The sequence below is a fragment of the Grammomys surdaster genome, unplaced genomic scaffold (genome assembly GCF_004785775.1).
Source record: "Grammomys surdaster isolate TR1022 unplaced genomic scaffold, NIH_TR_1.0 174, whole genome shotgun sequence".
Classification (NCBI taxonomy): domain Eukaryota; kingdom Metazoa; phylum Chordata; class Mammalia; order Rodentia; family Muridae; genus Grammomys; species Grammomys surdaster.
The window spans coordinates 21692758-21718642 of NW_021604622.1; the positions used below are offsets into that span (position 1 = coordinate 21692758).

Sequence of the window (25885 nt, forward strand, 5' to 3'; positions counted from 1 at the left end):
CACTCAGATACACACAGATACACACATACACATGTGCACACACTCAGCCACACAATACATACACATGTGCAGATAGACACATACAGTCATGCACACGCACATATACACAGGCACATGCATACACACATACACACATACACACATGAGCACACATACTATCACCACACACATATGTTACTGATATTGCATCATATTTAAATAATTTTCACCAATTTTACTTTAGAAAGATAGCTCTCTTTAAGGGTTATTATTATAGCCTCATTTGAGAATGAACATTTAAAAAATATAAGTGTGATTTTCCTTTTCTTCTTCTTTCTTTTTAGTATAGAATAGAGTTTATTAAGGGCATGGGGAGGGGAGTTAAGAGGGTAGGAGAGGCAGAGAAAGAGAGTAGAGAAGCAAAGGAGTAGAGCCTGACAATGAGCACGTGGATAGAGAGGGGGATGGAAATGGGGAGGGGAAGGGGTGAGGGGGCAAAGTGGGTGCAAGAAGGCAAGAGACCAAGAGAACAAGAGAAACTGTGATTATTTATTTATTTATTTATTTATTTATTTTTTACCACATAGGGTAATTATCTACCTAGTTACTGCTCTTTAGACTTTAGTACATCTTTGACTTTCAATATGACTGGGGCATCAGTGTTAGAGATGGATAGAGAAGTCTGGCAGGTATTCACGGGGATGTCTGTGTTCTCAGTGTTCAAGGGCAGGAAGCCTCCTCCTGTCTTTTTTGGTATTTCATTACGTCACTGTTTCTTCTCCTGCCCAGAAATACCACAGCCTTGCCCACCCTGCTTCCTGCCTGCGTCGGCTTGACTGCCCAGCATCACTGCCCCACCCTTCAAGCTAGCTCATTAGTTAGAGAAAGCTTTCAATTAGCCAAACTCCTGTAATTAACTCTCTCACTATAATTTCCAGTCATTCCTGCTAAACAGAGCTGATGGAGCAGGGAGCATTTGTCTCTTAGTCTTGCACTTATGCGGATCCCAAGCAAATTGGAATTGAAGCGGAGAAAGTAGAGACTGCCCATATCTCGTCTGCTACCATGATAGTGCACAGTCAATCTGAGAGCGTTGCTTGTACTGGCCGGTTTCATGATGGTTCCGGCTGTTTTAGCTTCTTGTATCAGTGGGAAATCACATGTTCCTCTCTGCTTGGGACACCATCTCTTCTCAATAATTAATCGTGCCTCCTAAGGCCATCCAAGGTGTCTAGTTTGGATAAAAATTTTGTAATCAGCTCAAATTACATTTTAGTTAAGAGAATTTATTTTTTAGAAGACAAATCACCCATTTTCTAGTGCGATTTTATTTTTTTTCTATTTCTAAAAATTGATTCACATCTTTGTTATTTAAAATAATTAAAAAACGTGGAAAGATGAAAATGAAAACTAAGAGGAATTCTAAAAAGTTTGATTTATTTTAAAAACTATCTTAATGCCTTTTGAATATAACAATTATCTTACATATCCATAAACTTTGACCTTAGAAGCGAGAACCATAAAGCCTGGCAACACATCTTACATCTTTTCAGGCATCAGAACTGTGTGTGTAGGCCACGGAAGCATAGGTTGTTCGTCGGGTGATCGTGGAGCTGGGTCCTTCAAGCCCCTTCAGACTCATCCTGGCTTTCTGCAGTGTTCTCTCCTGTAAAGAGAATTCTTTTGGCTTTTCAGAGCAGCATGACACGAGTTTCCAGGGGAGATTCCTAACGCATGCTGAAACACTAACTGTCCATTGGTTGGCAGCAAAGCGTAGGAGGAATGCTAGGTCACATGCTGAAATACTAACTGTCCATTGGTTGGCAGCAAACGTAGGCTGAACGCGGGGTCGGGATCCTCTGCTACCTTTCACTTCACCCTCCTGCCTCCTCCCCTTGGATTTTCTTCACTCATCTTAACACTCCCAGCTGATTTATCACTAATGTGTTTATTTTATTGTTAGCTTTTAGTTAGGCATTTTTACATTTCTCTGTCAATTCTAGTATCATATTTTACATGTTAACACCCCACACACCGTGAAACATTGTATATACGCCTGAGTCTTTGTCTATCATCTATGTCTATCTTCCTTCCTTTTTTAAAAATCTTTTTTTGTTTGTTTTGTTTTTCCTGCTTTTTGTTTTTTTTTAGACAGGGTTTTGCTGTGTAACCCTGATTGGCCTTTTAAACTTCGCCAATGTACGAGTGTTTTCAATAATTTACAATAAAGTGGGAAGATTCTATTACTTGGGCTGTAGGGTTTTAAATAATGAGCAAAATCTCTCAATTTTTATATTTTAGATATATTTCACACATAGATGGAAACATAAGGTAGATTTATATTTTAATTTAATTGTGTATGATATTTATGAAAAATGACTTAACAGCTTGAATGGCGTTCCCATTGATATAGTAAAAACACCTGTATAATTTTATAACGACTTTCAAATTTAACTCCTTTTTCATGTATCACATATGTTCAGTTCTCTGTAGAATGCGTTTATACTGGTTCTGGGCTGTGACTTAGACACAGTAAGAGAGAGAGGAAGCCACAGAGCTAGTGAGAGAAGCAGTCATTTAACCTTGTCTTTTATGTCTGTCTGTGAGCCCAGTGAGAGCTGTTAGGCAAAGCCTTTCGAACTATGCAGATTTACACTGTGTCTCATTCACAGGGACGGTTGTGTGAATGAAAGGCAATTCCTAGAACTATCAGTGAACAATCCTTTGATGTAACGGAGCCCCGCCTCCCCATTAGTTTCTCTTCTCTTCTCTTCTCTTCTCTTCTCTTCTCTTCTCTTCTCTTCTCTTCTCTTCTCTTCTCTTCTCTTCTCTTCTCTTCTTCTCTTCTCTTCTCTTCTTCTCTTCTTTTCTTTTCCTTTTTCTTTTCTTGTTGTTAGAGAAACAGACACAGCTACAATGCCAGTTAGCTGATGTGATAAATACTGCTTATGATACAATATAGGGCTATAAACCATAAAGGATACAAGTGTGCATACTTCAGGAAAATGTATACAGATGAATGTAGTGGAAGAATTACTGTGTGTCCCGGTATGAGTGGAGTTAGCATTTGCCTTTAATGATATTTAGGAACCATGAAGATTGAATTACCTCCTGGGAAGTTTATTCAGAAAGCTGAACTGAGCGTTAGGTCTCTTGTCTTAGATGGAAGACTGAGAGATTTCCTCACTCCATTCCGAAGCCCACCTGGTTTTCTAGCCACCTCGTTTTAACTACTTAAAAGTCATGGCTATGCCTGGAAGTAATGTTGATTTCTTATGTCTCTATAGTATATAGATAGACAATGAAATCAGAATTTTGTTTAGGCTGTATAGATTGGTGAACTCATGGTGACTATAACTTCTAATTTCTGAGTAAAGTTGTATTGATTATCAAAGAAGCATCTGGTCTCCTGCTAAATTTTTAAGATTTTTTCTAAAATCACTAGTTGAGGTGGAGAAAGTAACACAGAAAATTGTTAGTGTAACAAATCATTATTATTTTTTCACTGTTGGCTAGTGCACATCTGGGAGATGCCATGGAAACTATTCCCAGGAGTATGTGAACAAGTTTCCCACCATGAGCATGATAAACTAGCCTATAGATCGAGCATAATTTCATCATGCATGTTTTATTAGCACCCGTGTATAAGTTCAGAGACTGAGGAGGATTTTCTAGGTTGAGCAGCTAGCATCGTGCAAGTCATTGTAGGTCACTCATGGAAAGCCTGTTGAATAGTGATGGGCAGAGTGATACTACCCCTTAGAAAGACTATCATGACCATAGAGCAGAGCGAAAGATGGAAGAGACTGGCTTCATTAGAGATATCTGACGGTAATTATTCAAGGGGAAAGTTGGATTGGCCCAAGATGTAGAAATGAGAGTGAAATAGAACACATGGATTCATATCATCTTGATTAGACAAAATATATGGTCAGTTTAATGGATGTTGAAGGAAAATGGGAGATACCAACTGTGACTCTTGGAGTCCTATATTCCTTTACTAATATATCAAATGTATATGGTCTCAGGTTATTTTCTAGATACTAAAGGTACAGTGAAGAATAATATAGATAAGATGTATACTCTAGATTTCATTCTAGGGTAAGAAAGAGGTCGTAACTAAACGTTAGAGTGTTTGGAATTATATCTGCATGTCTTGATATTCATGATGCTGTGGGCAACTACATGGGGAAGGGAAGTTATTTGTTTATCTGTTTGCATTTGTGTGTTCAGGTGCACATGTGTGAGGAGTCATATGTGCATCCGTGTGGCCTGTACGTGGAAGTTAGAAGACGGCATTTGTCTCACAGATCTGTAGCTCACCAAATGAGAAAGGCTGGCTACCAGGCAGCTGCCTGTCCCTCTGTCTTCAGTATTGAGATTCCAAGCATGTGTCTTCGTACCCAGATCCTCAGGCTCGCAGGACAAGCATTTAGCCACTGGACTTCCTATACAGACATTTAGTTAGTTGTTGATACCGGTTCAGCATCAACCTTTTCTAACTTGGAAATTCATTTTGGAAAATTACGCAGCAGGAAGAAAATCGAGATGTTTAGTACACTAGCTTCACATTTACAAACTGCCTCACTCCCTCTTCCTCTTTGTTTTTGCCAGCATGGCCTTTTTATGATATGTAGTGTATGTGTCATTTCCTGTCACTTAAAAGAAATCAGGGTCAAAGAGATGAGGGAGAAAGAGTACTCGTGTGGGACTTACTCTGTATTTTTCTAATTACCTCACCTATGGACTTTTGGCCTTGGAAGATCCTAGAAAACATAAGATTTTCACATGACAAAGAGTTTTATTAATAGGCATGGGATGATGGGGAGGCTCTGGTTTGCCATAGGGGGTTGTCAGGAAGTTATTAATTGGCTTATGCATTTAAATTCATTGAAAAGCAGAGCTAAATTTAACCCAGTACATTAAACAGCATGCTTTTATGTCAGGGGAATATGACACTCTCTTCTCTATTATATAATTTCCATGGGAGATTTGTTTTATAATTGGATGAGTTGTGATATGTTTACATGTATTTCTATCAAAAACGATGAAAACGTTTTCACATCTCTTTCTATTGCTTATTGAAATGATGATGGAAGCCTACAATTTGCAATTACTTTGAAGATTTCTGGAGGCAAATATATAGCCATTTCTTTATATTTTAGTACACTTTATAGTTATATTTTGATTGTAAAAATAATTTTAACTGGTTTACTCTTTACGCATTGCAAGAAAATAAATACTTTCGGATAGGAGTTGTTAGAAATCATTTTTGGATAGAAGAATTCATTTTTATTTCAGTGTGCCTTCACTGCCTGTGCATGCATTCAGCACTTCTAACAGAATTTAAAATCATGCATGGATAGATCCTATGTACAATAGAACTCTGAGCTTGTAGAGTTGGAGAACTTTGAATTACTTGTTTGTTCTTGTATGCTAAATTCCAGTTACTTGGTCTATACATTTATTGTAACTTAAGTGAAGTTGGTACTTATTAACAGCAATAAAAAATAAGCTGAGACTGAAAAACACAAACGATTTTCACTGTAGTTTGTTTTCTCTAGCGACCTAAGATAAAGGCAAAGACCCGATCACTAAAATCAAACTAAGGAGTGCATTTTGATGGTTTATTTCTAAGCCACTGTGGACTGCTGTGGAAACAAATGTATAACCAGTGTCATGAGTCTGAGATTCTTTTTAAGAAAGAAGGCAAAGTTGGGAGGGCAGAGAGGGGGATCTGGAAGGAGCTGGGGGTTAGGAAAGAATATGATAAAAGTATACTGTACAAAATTTTCGAAGAATAAATAAAAAAAGTGAGTTTGAGATCTTTCTTGTATACCCTCTTCACTCCGTCAATGCCTCCTTTTAAGAAGTTTGGTATTCTTTTCCTCATTGTCTTGGATTGGTAGAGCAGAGCATGGCCCTTTCTCCTACCATTGAGGAATGTCGAGTGATAGGAGACAGCGGGCTTTGTTCTCCATGCTGTATTAAGGAATAGGAAAAGCATCTACTATCACCTGAGTTCTTAATCTTAGCCATTCTGACTGGTGTGAGATGGAATCTCAGGGTTGTTTTGATTTGCATTTCCCTGACGACTAAGGATGCTGAACATTTCTTTAGATGCTTCTCGGCCATTCGAGTTTCTTCCATTGAAAATTCTTTGTTAAGCTCTATACCCCATTTTTTAATAGGGTAATTTGGTTGTCTGGAGTCTAATTTCTTGAGTTCTTTGTATATATTGGATATTAGCCCTCTATCAGATGAAGGATTGGTAAAGATCTTTTCCCAATTTGTTGGTTGTCGCTTTGTCCTATTGACAGTGTCCTTTGCCTTACAGAAACTTTGCAATTTTATGAAGTCCCATTTGTCAATTCTCTATCTTAGAGCATATGCCATTGGAGTTCTGTTCAGGAACTTTTCCCCTGTGCCCAAGTATTCGAGGCTTTTCCCCACCTTCTCTTCTATTAGTTTCAGTGTATCTGGTTTTATGTGGAGGTCCTTTATCCACTTAGACTTGAGCTTTGTACAAGGGGGTAAGAATGGATCAATTTTCATTCTTCTACATGTTGTCTTCCAGTTGAACCAGCACCATTTGTTGAAAATGCTGTCCTTTTTCTACTGGACAGTTTTAGCTCCTTTGTCAAAGATCAAGTGACCATAGGAGTGTGGGTTCATTTCTGGGTCTTCAATTCTATTCCATTGATCTTCCTGCCTGTCTCTGTACCAATACCAGGTAGTTTTTATCACTATTGCTCTGTAGTACAGCTTGAGGTCAGGGATGGTGATTCCTCCAGAAGGTGATAGTAGATGCTGGCGAGGGTGTGGAGAAAGAGGAACACTCCTCCATTGTTGGTGGGACTGCAAGATGGTGCAACCACTTTGGAAATCAGTCTGGCGGTTCCTCAGAAAATTGGACATAGCATTACCCGAGGATCCAGCTATACCACTCCTAGGCATATACCCAGAAGATGCTCGAACATATAACAAGGACATATGCTCAACTATGTTCATAGCAGCCTTATTTATAATAGCCAGGAGCTGGAAAGAACCCAGATGTCCTTCAACTGAGGAATGGATTCAAAAAATGTGGTATATTTACACAATGGAGTATTACTCAACTATTAAAAACAATGAATTCGAGAGGTTCCTAGGTAAATGGATGGAACTAGAAATTATCATCCTGAGTGAGGTACGCCAATCACAAAAGAACACACATGGTATTCACTCACTGATTATTGGATATTAGCCTAGAACCTTGAAATGCCCAAGATGCAACTCACAGGCCACATGAAGCCCATAAAGAAGGAAGACCAAGTGAGGGTGATTCGGTCCTTCTTAGAAGGAGCAACAAAATACTCAAGGGAGCAAATATGGAGACAAAGTGAGGGACAGAAACTGAAGGAGGGGCCGTCTCAAGACCACCCCACCTGAGTATCTATCCCATGTGCAATCACCAAAGGTAGATGCTGATGTGGAAGACAGGAAGTGCATGCTGATAAGAGCCTGATATGGATATCTCCTCAGAGGCCTTCAAGAGTCAGACATATTCAGAGGCAGATGCTCACAACTAGCCATTGAACTGATCATGGGGTTCTCAATAGAGGAGTTAGAGTGAAGACTGAAGGAGCTGAAAGGATTTGTGGCACCATGAGGAGAGCAACAATACCAACCAACCACAGCTCCCAGGGTCTAAACCACCAGCCTGGGAGCACTTAGGGGGGGATCCAGGGCTTCAGCTGAATATGTAAAAGTGGAGGGCCCTGCTGGGCATAGGTGGAAGAAGAGAACCTTGACCTCATGAAGGCTGGATGCCCCAGGGGGTGGGAATTTTGAGGGTGGGGAGGTGGGAGTGGGGGTGGGTAGATAGAGGTTACATCCACAGAGAAGAAGGAGGAGGGGCGAGGGGATTGGGGGTTCCGAGGGGGTGGTGGGGGATGGGGTAAGGGGACAACATAGAAAATGTAAATAAATCATCCAATAAAAAAGAAAATAGCCAATTTCAGAAAATGGAGTCAATCTATTAAAAAAAAAAAAGGAATAGGAAAAGACTCATTGTTGGTTCAGCTGAGGGGCCCTACAACAGGGGAGCTGGATCACACGAGGCTACTGGACTCAACAGGCACTGTAGAAGTCTTCACTCAAAGGCAGGCTGTACAGCTCAGCCTATGGTCTGAAGCTTATGAGTCAATATCCCCATTTAACAATCAATACCCCCCCATTTAACAGTATCTCTGATTGTGATAAAACTTTTACAGGACTGAGGTCAGGAGTCATGGGTATAGGCACCAGGATATGGCACTAAATTCTCATAAATCAGCAGAAAAGCATCATATGAGTAGATTCCAAGTAGAATTTACATTGGTTGGATTAAATGGTAAATAAAATCAGATTTTTGAGGCTTGTAAATATTATGCAAAAACAATTTAGGAACTAAGTAGCTTCTCCAAATTAAGGAGGACATTTTGGCTTTTGATAAGTAAGTAGGCCCTGTCATTTAAAGGTTCTCATTTTGTTTATTTTCTGTTTGTGGTAGTTGATCAAGTCTTAGCGAAAGCCTTACAGATGTTTCTGTTGGTGTTCTTGCTTAACAGAAGACAATAGAGAGTTATGTGGATAAACGCATGGGCACAACATATGGTCCTCCTGCGGGGAAGAAAATGGCTGTCTTTATTGATGATTTAAATATGCCTGTAATCAACGAATGGGGTGATCAGGTATATTGACCCTACTGTACATTTCTATTTTGCTGATTTGTAACTGATTTAGTCTTTGATGGATTCTATCTATCTATCTATCTATCTATCTATCTATCTATCTATCTATCTTAGCATGCAATTTCTGAGTTACAACAAACTCTCTTCTGTAAAAAAGCTTAAGGAATTGTTCTAGGAACATGTCTGTCTGTCTGTCTGTCTGTCTGTCCATCTGTCCTCTCTTCTCTCTCTGTACTTGTGAGGCCAGAGGTTGTCATCAGGTGGCTTTCTTCACCACTTTCCAACTTTCCTGGAGACAGGTCTCTCTGAACCCAAGCATTGACATTTTGGTAGGCTGGCCACTGAGCCTGGAAGTTTGCTTGTCTGTACCCCTAATCCCAGCTCTGAGGTGCACATAACCACACCGGGCTCTTATGTGGCTGCTGGAGATCTAAACTCAAGTTCTCATGCTTTAGCAGTGAGCATCTTATGCACTGAACATTTCCTTAGTCTAAGGAATGGCATTTTAATTCAAAAAGTTATTTCTCTTAGGTTACTAATGAGATTGTCCGACAGTTGATGGAACAAAATGGATTCTATAACCTGGAGAAGCCTGGAGAGTTTACTAGCATTGTGGACATCCAGTTCTTGGCAGCCATGATCCATCCTGGGGGTGGACGCAATGACATACCACAGCGGCTGAAGAGACAGTTCTCCATATTCAACTGTACCTTGCCTTCAGATGCTTCCATGGACAAGATCTTTGGTAAAATGGTTGTTAGAGGGCCAGGGGAAAGAGGGATGTGATATCTGTTCTTAGCAAGTATCTAGCAGAGGGGACATGAAGTATGAGAAGCTCTTGGTTTGCAGCCTTATTCCTGTTTTATTTTGTTTCCTATAGTGATTAAAGATATTTACAGAAGTAGATGCCTTAGTTCATGTTTTCTGCTATTATTATTATTATTATTATTTTCATTTAAGCAGTTGTTACCAGCTTCTCGTGTAAAAAAATTATACATGACACATAATGTGAGCTGGTTTCCACATGGGCAGTCTATATATTCCTTTGTTAAGAACAGGTGCCTAGGGGCTGGAGAGATGACTCAGTGGTTAAGAGCACTGACTGCTCTTCCAAAAAGTCCTGAGTTCAATTCCCAGCAACCGCATGGTAGCTCACAACCATCTGGCATGGGACCTGATGCCCTCTTCTGGTGTGTCTGAAGAAAGCTCCAGTGTACCCATCATATATATAAAATAAATAAATAAAAAAGAACAGGTGCCTAATAGTCTAACCAAAATAACTAGTGTTGTCATAGGAATGACAGTGTACAAGTATAAGTGTCTCCCATCTGACTATAGGGGTACTCAGCAGAATTGTAGTCAACTTCTCATGTACTAAATATGTAGCACTCCAGGGGCAATTTAAGTGAAGAGCTACTAGCTCAATATATAGCGAAGTATATTTCCTTGAGCAATGGAAATATATTTTTACTGGTTTCTGAGCTACACATCCCTTAAAAAAGAGTGTGAAGTTATGAACAACTCTCTGTTAGGTATTAATTTACAATTTCCAAAACTTCAACTGACACAAAACTCATTAAGGTTATCCTAATTAATTTTTGGCAGGATAAAATGTCATCTTGTCACCCCAGGCTTAGAGAGTGTGACAGCACTCTGCCTTCAGTCACAGCAGTGGGAAGGTCTGGAAACCAAATGACATTTGAATTATCTAAATTTGGGGAAAATAAAGTCAACGAGAGGGAATGACTTCTATCACGTCTAAGTATTCTTTGGTGCTTGGAAAATGATATGAAAAGGAAAATTATTTTGCAATGCATGAGAAGTCAACACAATAAGAGGAAACTATTGAGGGCAAAAAATTCTTAAATTTTATGTTGATTTTATATATTTATCACTGTTACTCATTTAGTAATATTAGATTAATGTATTGAGACTTTTCAGTACTATTTGCTTCCATCATCATCATTATCATAACTCCCTATTGGGATAGTATCTAGCGCTTTGCACGTATTAGGCAAATGTTCTACCACAGAGACCCTTTTCTCCAGCCCCTTGACAGCACTTTTAAAATAATACTCTGATATACTGGATGCTGACTTACTTAAACTTATCACTAGGTTTTGAGTATTTGAAACATTAACATACCATTAATTGATGTGATTGTTTTAGTGCATGGTCATCTGTTAAACTATATTAGTACATTTGTGCAGAGTCTTCATTTTCATGCTCTTCCTCTGAACTGAGTGCAGCAATTAGTCATATTATGATCCTCCCCCATCCCAGGGGTGATTGGGGCAGGCTACTACTGTGCCCAGCGGGGCTTCTCCAAGGAAGTTCAGGAAGCTGTGATAAAGCTTGTACCCCTGACACGCCGCCTGTGGCAGATGACCAAACTGAAGATGCTCCCAACACCTGCAAAATTCCACTATGTGTTTAACCTTCGAGACCTCTCCAGGATCTGGCAGGGTATGCTGAACATCACTTCAGAGGTCATCAAAGACCCAGACGTACGTGATACTTAAAAAAAAAAAGACATAAAAACAATTCACATTGCTGTTTTCTTATTCTAAATTTGATTTTTATGTGAAGTCTGAAAAAACAAATGAATCTTCTTACATACTTTTTTCATCTGTATTTGGGTAATATCAATGAGAGAAAAATTATGTATTACATTAGAAAGTTTAAACTATAATTTCAATTAAAGTAATTTATATTTAAAGAAATGATATATACAATTACTACCTAAGTGGTATATACTATTATTCCTTCCTATTCTCTTGATAAAATATCCAGATATAAGCAATTTAAAGGAGAAAGGATTTCTTTTGCCTCTTACTGGGAAGGTATAGACTGTCTTGGTTGAGCCAGACATGGTGGCACGGTCTGAGGCTGCTGGTTACACTGTATCCACAGTCAGGAAGCAGACAGCAATGAATGCTGGAGGTTACATTGTATCCACAGTCAGGAAGCAGACAGCAATGAATGCTGGAGGTTACACTGTATCCATAGGCAGGAAGTACACAGCAATGAATGCTGGAGGTTACATTGTATCCACAGGCAGGAAGTACAGAGCAGTGAATGCTGATACTCAGAAAATGCTCTTCTTTGTCAGTCTAGGACCTCTGTCCAAGGAACAGTGTAATCCATAGTTAAGGTGAAACCGTAACTGACCTAACTAGATGATTCAACATAGGCATGGGCTTGTGTTCTATCAAGTTGACAGTTGCTATTAATCACAGGCTAGAATAGAAAAAATGTGTTTTTCATAATCTCTTATTTTTCTTCAATCAGTAGTGGGCACAATTATGATTGGTTTTATTCCATAATAGTCTTCATACTTTAAACTTCACTTTTCAACTTAAATAACATTATTGTATTTATAAATAGGCAGCCAGAATGAAAAGAAACCATTTTGTTGTTAGTCACCCGTGAGTTTTCCTTGTAACTAGATGAAGTAAAAACAATTATTTATTCTGCTACAATTGAAAAGAGGCAGCAGAGTAGAAAATTCATTTACTACAAAAACCAAAATGAGCATTTGTGGCTGTATGTGAATATGACCTTTCCATGTTGTAAGAACTCCCTTCAAAATAGAACAGTAGGTTAAAAAAATCCACTATGTCTTTTTCCTTTAAAGTGTGACTGTGTGTTCAGTCTCAGTCACAGGTGGCTTTTTCCTGGCCTTTCTGGAGCGGACTTCAGGAGTGCTGGCTACAAAACCACTCACAGGGTGGGATTACTAACAAAAGAGTCAGTAAGCATGCCAAATGTTCACTCCCAAATCCCCTCATTTCTGTTCCAGATGCTCAGCAACAGGCAGCCTTTGCTAACTTTTGAAAACTAGACAAATTTTTGGGAAAGCTCATAATGTATATTACAAAAGTGACATTTAGTTTAGCAGTAGTAAATATTTCAAGTTGATTTAAAAAAATAAAATGTTTTTTTTCATTTTGTAGACACACACACACACACACACACACACACACACACACAAGGAGGAGCAAGCATGCCACAGCACCCATGTGGAGGTCAGAAGCCAACTGTGTAGAATAGGTTCTCTCTTCTACTTTGGGTGTCTCCTAAGGGACAGTCTGAGGTCATCGAGCTTGCATGCCAAGTACTGTTACTTTCTAAGCCATCTGGCCTGCTCTCAAGTTGACTTATCCTCTCTGAGTGTTATTAATAAACTAATGGGATGTGGAAGGTGAGTCTCAACTCCTGTTCTTCAGTAGTCATTCTGGTCACTTCTTTTAGCTCAATGCAAACAGCTTTAGAAATTGATGCTATAGTAAACTTTTTCTTAAAAGAAACTTTTGTATTCTGGAAATCAAATAGCTTTTGCCATTAGTAACTAACCTTACTTGGAAGCTAAGGAATTTCTATGAGTATTTTAAATCAAATAATGAACTTTATCAAATAGTTTTTTTGGAAAGAATAGGAGTGTTGTCTAATCAATTTTCCCCAGCTACCAATGTATTTTGGTCTCTTGAGTTTTTTTCATTCAGATATGCTAGATTTATTTTTGTAGCAAATCTTCCTTATTTATGCTAATTAAATATGCTTTTATAAGTCTTAATTGCATATGTGTTAGATTTGTTCATATATTATACATTATACTGTAAATATATACCCATGAAAGAAAATATTGCAGCCAATTTAGAAACAAGCAAACACCTTTTCACACAACATGTTAGTTTGTTGATTGATCTGATAAATTTGTAATGTTTTTATCTGAGAATATTTAGTTTTAAATTAAGACCACAAATTAATAAATTCTATTTCCCTTGATTATGTTTGAGTAAGATCAGCATAAATGGAGATATGAGTATATCGTATCTATTTTTAAAGTGTTATATCTGAAAACCAGAGAGACGAGGCTCTGTGGTATCTCAACGTGAAATCTCAGTTATGGCACAGTAGGAATTAATGATGCATTTAACGATGTCCTCAACAGGTACTGCTCAGGCTGTGGAAGCATGAGTGCAAACGTGTGATAGCTGACCGCTTTAGCATGTCCAGTGACGTGACCTGGTTCGATAAGGCTGTTGTCAGTTTGGTGGAAGAGGATTTTGGTGAAGAGAGAACACCGGTGGTGGATTGTGGAGTCGATGCTTGTTTTGTGGATTTCTTGAGGGATGCACCAGAAGCTACAGGTAAACTATTGAGGAGTTTGAAGTTCTCCAACAGGTGGCACCCAAGGCGAGATCAAATGCTCGAAGGTTTGTACATTTGCAGAGCTTCAGTTCCTGTGACGAAAACAAACCTGGGAAAAGTATGTGCTCAGTAAGTACAGGAGGAGTGGGTCAGTCCGGAACATGTCTGGGACTTGATGTCTGTCAGAGGTAGAGAGAGATGATTGAATATCTATTGGCTGAATGTCTCTTGAATCTTATTGTCTTCATGTTTGCAAATAAAAATGTGATTGTCACATCACAGGAATTGGGGAAAAGCCAAAGTGTTATCTGTAGGATATGTAGGCATCTGCAGCCATAGCTACTGTCAACAAAAAGGCAACAAAAATTGACAATGATTATTCTTACCCAGGTATTTGAATTCTATGAGAAGCCCAGTGCATATAACTTAGAAGAAGTGAGTGGTGTGCAGGCAACCTTTTGTGATTGGATTCACAGAAAATGGAGACCTACTACTTTTGTTTATGGAAATAGACACACTGCCCTGACTTTCACATCAGAGCTAAATGGTTTTAAAATAAACATTATTCTTCATTTAAAGACCCTTTCTAAAACTGATGATAGATGTTTGGTCAATTTCTACATTTTAAAAAGGCTATTGGTACTGGTGGTATAGCTCAGCTGATAGGTACAGTGCTTGCCTACCACACATGGAGTTTTAGATTTCATAAGCTTCATAAACAGAGAGCACAGACACAAGCCTGTCGTACCAGCAGTTGGGAGGCAGAGACTAGAGCTAAGACCATCCTTATAGGGCACTCTAGCTTAATGTAGTTTAGCTATGCTTTCTAATGGTTGGGAATGACAACAGCATCTCTGATTTGTGGTGACAACCATATGTGTGATCCATCAAAATTTTCTGAGTGAATGGTACAAAAAAAAAAAAACCACCACAGTTTCCCCTGTAGTCAGAAAGACTTCTTGTAAAGCAGGTCAAGTATGTATAAAATCTGGAAAGACCATTTGGAAAAAAAATGAGTGGGACTTATCCTGTGTTTATTGGACCCATTTATATCTCTCATCCTCTAGTTGAGAATGATGAGTAAATAGACTGAGCTTTTAAAGGGTCAAAGGGCAACTGATCCATCTGGGGAGCGCAAGGGCCGTTGGGAAATGTCCAACTGCCTGTGACTTCAGAACACTTTATTTCTTGAAGCTTGGGTTGAACATTTATGGGAGTTTCCTTATTATAGTTGTCCTAAAAAGCCATGCAATTTTTTTTTACCTCTCTCAAGATTTTGATGTTATCCCCATTTCTTTGGATTTTGATTTTAACCAGTAATCTCTTGTCTCTGGAATGATCTTCAAGACACAACGTTTAGTTGTGAGTGCTCATTAAATCAGAACAAAAAAAGCATTTGGAGATGGTTCTTTCTAGAAGCATCTGCCCATGATTATGAAAATTCTAGAACTTCTACTATTACCTGCTTTCTGTTTTCTTAAAAACTTAATATGATGTTTTGATAAAATATGTAATACTAATATCAAACACACTAAAGTTAGACTTTTAGTGTGTTAATTTAGGCGAGCATAGTCAACTTCAGTGATTTGAAGAAAGATTGCTTCCTGTCAAGGTGAAACATCTGAGGAGGCCAATACTGAAATGCCAAAGTTTTATGAGCCAATCCCATCCCTGAACCACCTGCGAGAGCGTCTGAGTGTGTTCCTGCAGCTCTATAATGAGAGCATCCGCGGCACTGGCATGGACATGGTGTTCTTCACAGACGCAATGGTCCACTTAGTCAAGGTACAGTAGCTTCACCCAGAGGCTCCTCACCAGTGACAGACACTTGGCTTCACCTGGAATAACCCCTCATCTTTCATTTTCTCTTCCTATGAGAGAGTCAATTTAAAAGTTAACTCCAAGTTACATTCCAATTGAATTTCTAAGCTGAATACGACATGTCACACATTATAGGCTTAAAATAAGAGCACTCAAGTTTCCAATGTGAGACATGAAAATTTTATTCAGTGTTGGTATTCTGCCTCTAGCTCAGTGTTTTTGCTGCACGGGATGAATGTGGTTTACCTGAGTTCAAAGGACAAAGTCTGTTTATATCCACATGATGTAAAGAGTAGCACTTGGAAATAATGGCAAATTCTAAAGCACACCCAGTGAAATAGGTGTGTCAGATGGCACTCATTCCCCGCACCTTAGGTTCCCAGTGTCGTCATTCACAGGGATAGAAAGCAGAGAGGAGAATGTGGACACGGGATGGAGAAGGGGATTGGGTGACAGTGTCAAATGGGTAGAATTTTAATTTCACAGGATGAAAAGAGACAATGGGGTGTAGATTATGTTAATGATTGCACAACAGCGTACCTCTATTTAATATTATTAAATTATACCTCTTAATTAGTCATGATAGTAAATTCTGTTACATGCGTTGATTGTGTCATCTGCTTTTCTGGGTGCTATGACCAAATATCTGAGAAAAAATAACTTAAGGGAGTGTTGTAGTTTCTTGCTTAGGGTTTGAAGTAACATAGTCTATCCTGGTGGCAAGGGCTTGAGGCCGATGATCACACTGTGCCTGCAGTTAGCAAGCAGGGAGAGAAAAGAATCCTGGTACTCAGGTGGCTTTCAACTGCTTACGGAGTTTAGGATGGGTCTTCCCATCCAATTAATCTAGAAAATCGCTCACAGTACACTTAGACATCTAGTTCTCTAGTGGCTATAAATGAACTTGAATTGCAAAATCAAGATTAGCCATTTCATATATTTTTGTAATCGAAGTTAATAGTTCTAAAAACAAAACAAAACAAAACAAACAAACAATCAAAAAAAAAACAGTGCAGAAACAGTTGATTTGGAGAAGATGAAAATTCTGGTACAATGAATTCCACCAGGGAAGCAGAATTTTATCTTACTTTGTCATACGAGACAGTTGCTCAGTTCTCAAACATTGGAAGTAAAAAAAAGTTATATTTTATATATAAAAATATACATGACCTAATTTATGTCATTAGATTTTCCACTAAACGGATGTCATTGATTTTCTTATTTTGTTGACATGTTACTTTCAGACTACATACTTTCACTTAGAAAACAGGTGACTTGAGACTGTCTTCTGTCATTTAGGTGTAAGCGTGTAGAATGACCTCATACATACAAGTTCTCTCCTCTAATAGTTACTGGATCTGATCGGGGAGGTGGATTGAAAGTATATCCAGTGAGCCTTTCCTGGGATCTGAAGTTAGCTCACCTGTGCATTTTCTCCATACGAGGGCAAAGACATTTCTGCAGGATTGAAATGAACCTGGGACAAAGAGGAAGACAGAGGAGTTATTTGGAGATTGGGGCTCCCATGCATAGGGGCATGTAGCTTGGTGTCTCTGTGAATTCTTAGAATCTGTGACATCTTTCTGGACTGAATGACGAGATCTAATGTTCTTCCAAATTCTAATATAAAGTAATTGTGTAAAATAAACTTCAAATTTACAGTTGATTAAGAGTCAGATGTTTCATTAAGAATAGAACTTCTGCCATATTGAATAGTTAAAGGAAAGGGAGGGTAAAGAAATTAAACAAACAAATCCCCCAACACTTCACAGTGATGATGCAAATGATGATGTCATGACTAAATGTTTGCCAAAGACACGGTCTGCTTGGTCTGGGATTGCTCAGCGTTAACACTGATGTTGAGTTTATTTTTGCCCGGATTGTGAAATCACAAAATTTTCTGTTTTGCAAAACAAATGGAAAGCTTTTCTTCATCTGTCTGAGCATGCTATTGAAGGCACAGCATGTCAGCTCTGGGAGTGGTTTTGTTTTGTTTTGTTTTGTATTTTTTGTTCTCAGCCCCTAGCTTGGTTGTTTTGGAATTTATCAAAGAATACATGTCCAGAACATTTGAGACAAAATGGTGCACTTCTCACTGTGCTATGGGCTCACTCTCTCCTTAATATTGTGTGTGTGTGTTCAGCATATCTGAGCTCTGTGTCAAGAGAGCATGAGCTTTGAAATGCTTGAGCTCGTCATAAGACAGAAGTCAGAGAAAGAACAGAGATAAAAATCTTATGTCCAAATGGGCTGTGAAGGAGGTCCAGTTCTTTTATTCATAGAAATGCCGGACTGTGTCTTTGTGCTATGTATCCTTATTAATATTATTTTTTTTAAAATATTTGAGCTTCTAATACAATTACCCTACTTCTCCTTTCTGTTTACCCTCTTTGCTCTCTTTCAAATTCACAGCCTCTTTTTGTTATTAATTCTTGTTACATACATATATAGATATGCATATACATTCATCATTATTTCCTGTTCAGTTTGTATGTTACTTATTTGTATATTTCTGGGGGTGAATGTTTAGTATTGGGGGATGATCAAATACATAAGATTCTGACAAATCATTTGGACTTTAAACAACCCCTGTGTGCCTCCGACAACACTTTGCAGCTTCATCTACTTCCAACTCCTTGTTCCAGCCCTGGTGGGGCCTCCTGGGCCTTGTGCTGACTCTGATCATTTGTGTCCCAGAATCTTTCCTCTTTTGTCTCTCTTCTTCCCCTTCCTGCCTCCCTTTTCCTCCTCTCTCTCTTACTCTCCCTTCTTCCCTCCCTCCCCCCCTCCCTCCCTCCCTCCCTCCCTCCCTCCCTTCCTTCCTTCCTTCCTTCCTTCCTTCCTTCCTTCTTCCCTTTCTTCTTCTCCTCCCCCTCGCTTCCTTCCTTCCTCCCTTCCTCTTTCTCCTTCTCCTCCCCCTTCCTCTCTCCCTCCCTCAGTTCTTTTCTTCTTTTGTGTTTTGGTTTTATTTTTGGAGAGGTCTTTGCTGTGCAGCTCAATTGGCCCTGTACTCAACTGTATGTCAAAGGCCAGCCTCAAACCTTGTATTCTCTTGCTAGAATTATAAGTGTGTGTTTCCATGCCCAGCCAGCAAGCCACCTTCTGTGTGAACTTCTAGGCACTACAAGACTTAGGTTAAATCCAATTCACATTCCGGAACTTGACTCTCTGAGGCGATGATGGTTCCATGGAGTTCCTTGCTCCCAGTGTTGTCATTGTGTTTTCTCAGACACTCACCTATTTCCCACAGCAGGTCCCTCACCCTGTGGGAACATGTGCACTGCAGGACATGATGAGCATCATTAAATTTTTTATAGGCCGGGCAGTGGTGGCGCACGCCTTTAATCCCAGCACTCGGGAGGCAGAGGCAGGCTTCTGAATTCGAGGCCAGCCTGGTCTACAGAGTGAGTTCCAGGACAGCCAGGGCTATACAGAGAAATCCTGTCTTGAAAAACAAAACAAAACAAAACAAAACAAAACAAAACAAAACAAAAAACAAAAAAAGGTTTTTATAGATATGCTAATGAAATCCAAACATGGACCTCTTCCTCTCAGTCCACACCTTGGAAGAACTGGCCCCAATGAAGGTTCTTCCCCAAGTGTTTGCTCTCCCATCATCTTTAATTTTCACAGGACTGTAAGTGTTTTAACTCTACTTTAATACTGTCTGCTTGTTCACATACCTGTTTTTTTCTAATGTTGTGATGGTTTATCCTGTACCAGGGTAAAAATACAATGAAAATTTCCTAAAACCAAATACTCAAAAAATGCATAGCTGCCTAATATAGTGTACATCAAACATAGGACAGGGTTGTCACTGTGAAGTGATAACCAAGGGACGTTAGAAGGTTGTAGTGTGCTTCTGATTGCTCCTTGGTCATGATGTCCTGTGCAGAGATAGAAACCCTGACAAAAACAGAGACTGTCATCCATGGTCCCCCTCCTGGTTGACTGATTTAGCTTTCTGGGTATTAGATGAAGCTCTCTCATCTGGAGATGGGAGAGCTCTCCCACACTAAGGGAAGGTGTGAGAAGACACACGGCAGCTCTCCGTGACTGTGTCGTGGCTTTGTAGAGTCATAGAGACACCATGAGAGCAGGGGGCTGGGAAGACTGACGCACACATCTGCCCTCAGGTTCTAGGTCCATAGAGAGACAGGTAGCATAGCCTCGTTTCTCACATGTTTGAAGTTTGGGAGACTAGCTGCAAACCCAGTGATACTCCAAGCGTGAATGGAACATACTGAGCTAAGGGAAGGAAGTTTTGAGGAAGACTCCTTAGGAAAACCTTGTCAGGATGGAAAGCCTCAGGAATCCGGCCCAGAGTTAGCAGGACCTCTTGCTGTCATTAGACTTAGAAAAATCAAATGTTATAGGAATATTCTAGGTTAAATGTGTATTTTAGGAAAGAAAGGGTTACTACATAAGGTGAAAAGATTGCCCAGAGTTCTATTCTGGGTCCTCTCTAGAAGTAGCCAGAAGCCTGATGGGAACACCTCATTCAATACCAGGAGAGCTGAATCAATCAACCATGAGGGGGACCATGGATGATAGTCTCTGTCTTAGTCAGGATTTCTATTCCTGCACAGGACATCATGACCAAGAAGCAAGTTGGGGAGGAAAGGGTTTATTCAGCTTACCCTTCCACATAGCTGGTCATCACTAAAGTAAGTCAGGACTGGAACTCATACAGGGCAGGAACTTGGAGACAGAAGCTGATTCAGAGGCCACGGAGGGGTGCTGTTTCCTGACTTGGTTCCTCTGGTTTGTTCAGCTTGCTCTCTTATAGAACCCAGGGCTACCAGCCCAGGGATAGCACCACCCACAATGCGCTAGGCCCTCAACTTCTGATCACTAATTGGGAAAATGCCTTTACAGCTGGATCTCATGGAGGCAATTCCTCAAGGGAAGGTTTTTTCTCTGTGATAACTTGAGCTTATGTCAAGTTGACACACAAAACCAGCCAGTAGAGTCTGTGTCAACTGAGAAGGGCAGAGTAGTCTCCTGATCTTTCATCACTTCTTGGTAGAGACCTTGGGTATTAGTCATCTTACCAAATAGTATGAGGGGGTTTATGCACATTTTTCTTGCATCGTCTCTGTTATTCTGGATAGTTTTCTTCCTTTTGGCTTAAGCTATGTTCTCACACGTGGAAGGTATTGTAGTCAGTAGCATGCTTTGAATTCTGAGTACAGGCATCGGTTTAGCATGTTGCTGTCCTTGCTAGCATGCTGCTCTAGGTTGCACGTACCAAAAGGACACCTCAAAGTCTCCTTTAGTTTTTCCCTTGTAAACAGAGCCATGTCAATACCCTATGGGATCATGAGAGCACACCCCACAGGTGCCACCTGGTAGCGCAACCCAAGTGTTGGCATTCAGAAGTGCTCCATTCTCTTAAGCGGTGTGCCTTTCTAGTCTGACTGGGAGATATCCTTGTTTACCAAGTGATTATTTGGCATTAAAAAGTTATTTATTATTATTCTTATTGGATATTTTCTTTATTTACATTTCAAATGTTATCCTTTTTTCCCAGGTCCCCCCTGAAACCCCTTATCTCATCCCCCCTGCTTCTATGACAGTATTCCTCTACCCACCCTCTCATTCCTGCCTTCCTGTCCTCGAATTCCTCTACCCTGGGGCACCAGGCCTTCACAAGACCAAGGGCCTCTTCTCCCATTGATGCCTGACAAGGTTATCCTCTGCTACATATGTGGCTGGAGCCATGGGTCCCTCCATGTGTATGCTTTGGTTGGTGGTTTAGTCCCTGGGAGCTCTGGTGGGTCTGGTTGGTTGGTATTGTTCAAATAGAATTGAATCATTTTCCCCTTTCTGTCCATCCTTCCAGGTACTCTCCCTCTACTCTCTTCAGTGTCCCTCTATTTTTAAATTGATAGTCTCTTTGTGTTTCTTGTTACTACACACATATAGATATACATATGTATATTAAATATATGGGTACAATCAGTTGAGTTAATTGTGTGTGTGGCTTCAGGGCTGACCATTTTTATACCAGATAACCAATAAGAGCTCATGGCAGAGAGAGGCTCCCTCTCCCAGCAGTTATCAGCTATAGGTGGCCTTATTCTAAGTGCATAAAATAATGGTGAATTTGCATGTTGAAAGACTTGCTTCTTTTCTACTTTCTATTATAGATCTCGAGAGTCATCCGCACTCCTCGGGGAAACGCCCTCCTGGTTGGTGTGGGCGGATCAGGAAAGCAGAGTTTGACGAGGTTGGCTTCGTTCATCGCTGGCTATACCTCTTTCCAGATTACTCTGACAAGGTAAGAGCCTTTATGTTACCATAAAATGGATTTTGAAGAAAGGGTCTCAGAGGTCACCAGCAGTTAAGAATGCATTTTCTTATGTACGTTAAGAATCACAATAGTTTTTCTCCTTGATTACTGACATGTCTTCCCCTTTCAACCTTTGTCATGGACCAGAACATTTTCTATTAGTAACCTGTTTTGTTTTTTTTTTAAACAATCCAGCCTCTCACTATAGAGCATCAGTGCGTCTTTGTTTTTATGTTTTATAGAGAATAAGCATTAACTGTATTCTTTGTACATTTTAGAAGGTATTTACGGATCATAAGTGCTAGTGTAGATTTCAGCAATGTTAATATAAGAAAAAAATAAATGAAAAATTTATACATGCAAACACTTTAAATATTTGTTGAATATTTAAATATTTGTTGAGTAGATACAAAACACTGGCTGCGGGAATGAGATTTTGTTAGCTTCCTGTTACTAGGGGAAAATAACTGATAATTAACTTAAGGAGGGAAGATTTATTTGGTTCATGGTTTTAAATAACGTCTGGTTATATCTATTGTCTATGGATTTGCAGTGAGGGAAAATCATGACAGGCAGTCCGTGGGTGTGTGGTATAACAAGACTGTCCACACGATGGTATCAGAGAAGGAGAAAAATAAGAAGGTAAAGAGCACACACAGACACACACACACACACACACACACACACACACACACACACACACAGAGAGAGACAGAGAGAGACAGAGAGAGAGAGAGAGAGAGAGAGAGAGACCGAGAGAGACAGAGACAGAGATACACAGAGAAATACGGAGACACTGAGGGACAGAAACAAGAGCACATGTGCATGAAAGAAAGAACGCTTAATATTCCCCTCAAGAACAGCCCCCAAGGCCCAGGGATCAAACTTCCTTCTGCAAGCTGCCACTTTCTAAGGTTTTATCACCTCCCAATGACACACAGGCTAGGGGCCAAACCACTAACATAACACATGGTCTTTGGGAGACAGTCCTGAACCAGTGAATAGATAGATAACTCTGACCAGTGTCATCATGGCGCTTATAAGCAACTCAAGGGAGACAGGTGATGCACATTTTACTCAATAAAATATGGTCTGTAAGCACTGTTGTGTCTACTAGGAAAATAAATACATCACAAGAGGCTTTGGGAAGTAGTGATGTTAAAATGAAATCTGTGTCTGAGTAGAGATTCTAGAAGGACCTGTGAGTTCCCAGGCCAAAAAAATTGACATTGTAAAGTGAACATCATGATAAGTTCCGACTGATCCCTGGAAGAATCAAATGTGGCTGAATATGGAATGGAAGATGACAATTGGGAATCTATTAATCATGGCAGCATTTCAATGTATAGTAAGGAGTTGATAGGTCATCACAGAGTAATAGGAAAACACTGATGGGTTACCAGTAATGGGTGTATGTGTGAGTTTGTGTGTGTGAGTGTGAGTGCATGTGAGTATGCAAGTGAATGAGAGTGCGAATGTGTGTGAGTGTGTGTGTGTATGTGTGCATGCAAGTGTGTGTATGTGTGCATGCAAGTGTGTGTGTGTGTGAGTATGTGTGTATATGTGCAAGTGTGTGTGAGTGACTGAGTGTGTATGTGAGTTTGTGCATGTGTGTGTCTGTGTGTGTGAGTGTGTGTGTGAATGTGGGTGTGTGTATGAGTGTGTGTGTGTGTGAGTTATTTGCAAGTCTGGTAAATGGATAGAAAAAACAAAAGTGTCATAGTTATAAAGATAGCTGAGGAGTCTAGGGAAGACATGATGGTACCATGAGATGTGGCAGAGAGAAAGGAAAGATGGACAGTGGAAATCCAGGAGAGTTTTAGCAATCTGGGGCTCTTCTTGGTAATTCTGGTTTTGGGGATACAAAATGATATAGTTATTGTTCATGAAGAAAGGGAACCCCAGATTAATTCCTTCCTTCCTCTCTCTGTCTCTCTCTCTGTCTCGTTGTCTCTGTCTGTCTCTGTCTCTGTCTCTCTCTCTCTGAGATGGATAGATAAATAGGTAGGTAGATAGATGGATAGATAGATAGGTAGGTAGATAGACAGATGGATAGGTGGAAAGCTGAATTAGCACATGGACAGTAAACATGAAGAGATAAACAGAGGCGATTCAGAGAAGTCAAACAGTTTTAGAAAGCCAGTTTGTGAAGTTTGGTAGAAAAGAATTCATTAGCAGTTAATCCAGACAAATGGGGGTAGAAGTCCTGACTATTTGGCATCCATGGGAAACATACCACTGACCTGTCTCATTGAGAGAGACCCATCCATCACTGCTAGCTTGGAGGATGGAAGTTATTGAATATTGGAGTCGGAGATCCTGTTATTTGAGGCGAGGCTGTCATAGCTGGTCTGAATTATATGACTCCTTGGGAGAATAAATCCAAAGCTTTCTGTTTAATGCATGTAGTAGGATGACAAAGATAGACCTTGTTACCATGTTTGTAATTCTAGTCTATGTGTGAAAGTCAAGCTAGGGAAACAGATAACCTGCACTGGAAGGAAATTTGATTCATATTTTTGTTACCGACATTTGCCTAAAACCTTCTTGTTTTCAAGTCACTTTTACATATTTGAGCTAATTGGATTTTCTGATGAAGTTGGTTAGGTGGTCAGGTAGCAAGAGTTCATCTTGCATCTGGAGTTCAGAAAGCCTGTAAATTACCTGACATCAGACAGCGCAGGGGAATTGATTGCACTGCAGGATTTGTAATCAATCCAGGTGTCTAGTCAAGTGTGACTCCTACCACAACCCAGTGGCTCAGTAAACACCCACGACTTTCACAGTGACAAATTTGTTCCTCCACATGCCACACTGAAAACGATCCATTACCAATGAAAGAAAAGACAAGGCTTTCCTTATCTTAGAGACTATGTAATTTCATAAGCCAGAGATGCTTAGCTAGGGCTGGACCGAGGTGCTATCCCAGCTGGGAAACACAACCATTGGTCATATTATTTGAGAGCAGTAATTTTGCCTGTTCACTCAAGAAGCTCGTTGAGATGAAATTTGCATTCTGTCTCACTTGCTTTTCTGTACCTCGTGTGTGTGTGTGTATGTGTGTGTGTGTGTGTGTGTGTGTGTGTGTGGTACACGTGCACACTGGAGGTCAGAGGTCAATCTCAGGCATTTTCCTCTATCTTATTTTTTGAGACAGATTTGAATCCAGAGCTTATCATGCCATCTAGACTAGCTTGTGGCCATTCGAGAATCCTCTGCCAAGAATTCTCTGTTTAGCTGTACCCCATTTTCCAACTGGGTTACTTGGTTTGTTGATGTCTATTTTTTGTGTCTTTATATATTTTGGATATTAGCCCTCAGTCGTGTGTGGCGTTATTGAAGATCTGTTCCCATTCTGTGGTGGATATTTTGTCCTATTGACGATGCCCTTAACCGTCTTTTACACATAAGCTCTTAGTGATGAAGCTCACGTGGCTCTTGAAGCAAGCTCTTCCCCTAATGTTCACCTCACAATGCCAATGTTTTTGTCTGGAAACTCAGAGGTTCTTCTAGAATTGTACTCAGATGCAGGCTTCATTGGTACATCATTTCTTCCAGAAAGCCTCTTATGATGTATCCAGATGTACTTCCTTATTATAACAAAAGTCTCCCTTTTGTTTCTTTTAAAGGGAGAACTGTCTTTAAAAAAAGCTTTTATGATCACTTAGCCCCTGTTTTTTTCTAGCAATCTCCTAAAAACATCGATACGTGGTTGTCCTGGTTAGTGTTTCGTCAACTTGACCTTGGCAGGTAGTCTTGGATGGTGTAGGAAACCAAGCTGAAGGAGCCATGTGGAAAGATCCAGTAAACATCACTCCTCTGTGGCTTCTGCTTCAGTTCCTGACTACAGGGTCCTGCTCTGCTTTGGTCATGTTTGTTTTTTTTTTTTTTTTTTTTTTTTTTTTTTTTTTTTTTTTTTTTT

The 25885-nt window shown here is 39.8% G+C and overlaps 1 protein-coding gene across 1 annotated transcript in view; it reads left to right on the plus strand.

The window, feature by feature from the left end:
• Dnah5 (dynein axonemal heavy chain 5) overlaps positions 1-25885 on the plus strand; it is a 237302-nt gene that overhangs the window by 134538 nt on the left and 76879 nt on the right. Inside the window, exons 48-53 of the mRNA XM_028767581.1 lie at positions 8571-8693; positions 9225-9438; positions 10977-11200; positions 13648-13846; positions 15460-15632; positions 21821-21951. Coding sequence (XP_028623414.1) covers positions 8571-8693; positions 9225-9438; positions 10977-11200; positions 13648-13846; positions 15460-15632; positions 21821-21951 — 1064 coding nt within the window. The remainder of the gene's footprint in view (positions 1-8570; positions 8694-9224; positions 9439-10976; positions 11201-13647; positions 13847-15459; positions 15633-21820; positions 21952-25885) is intronic.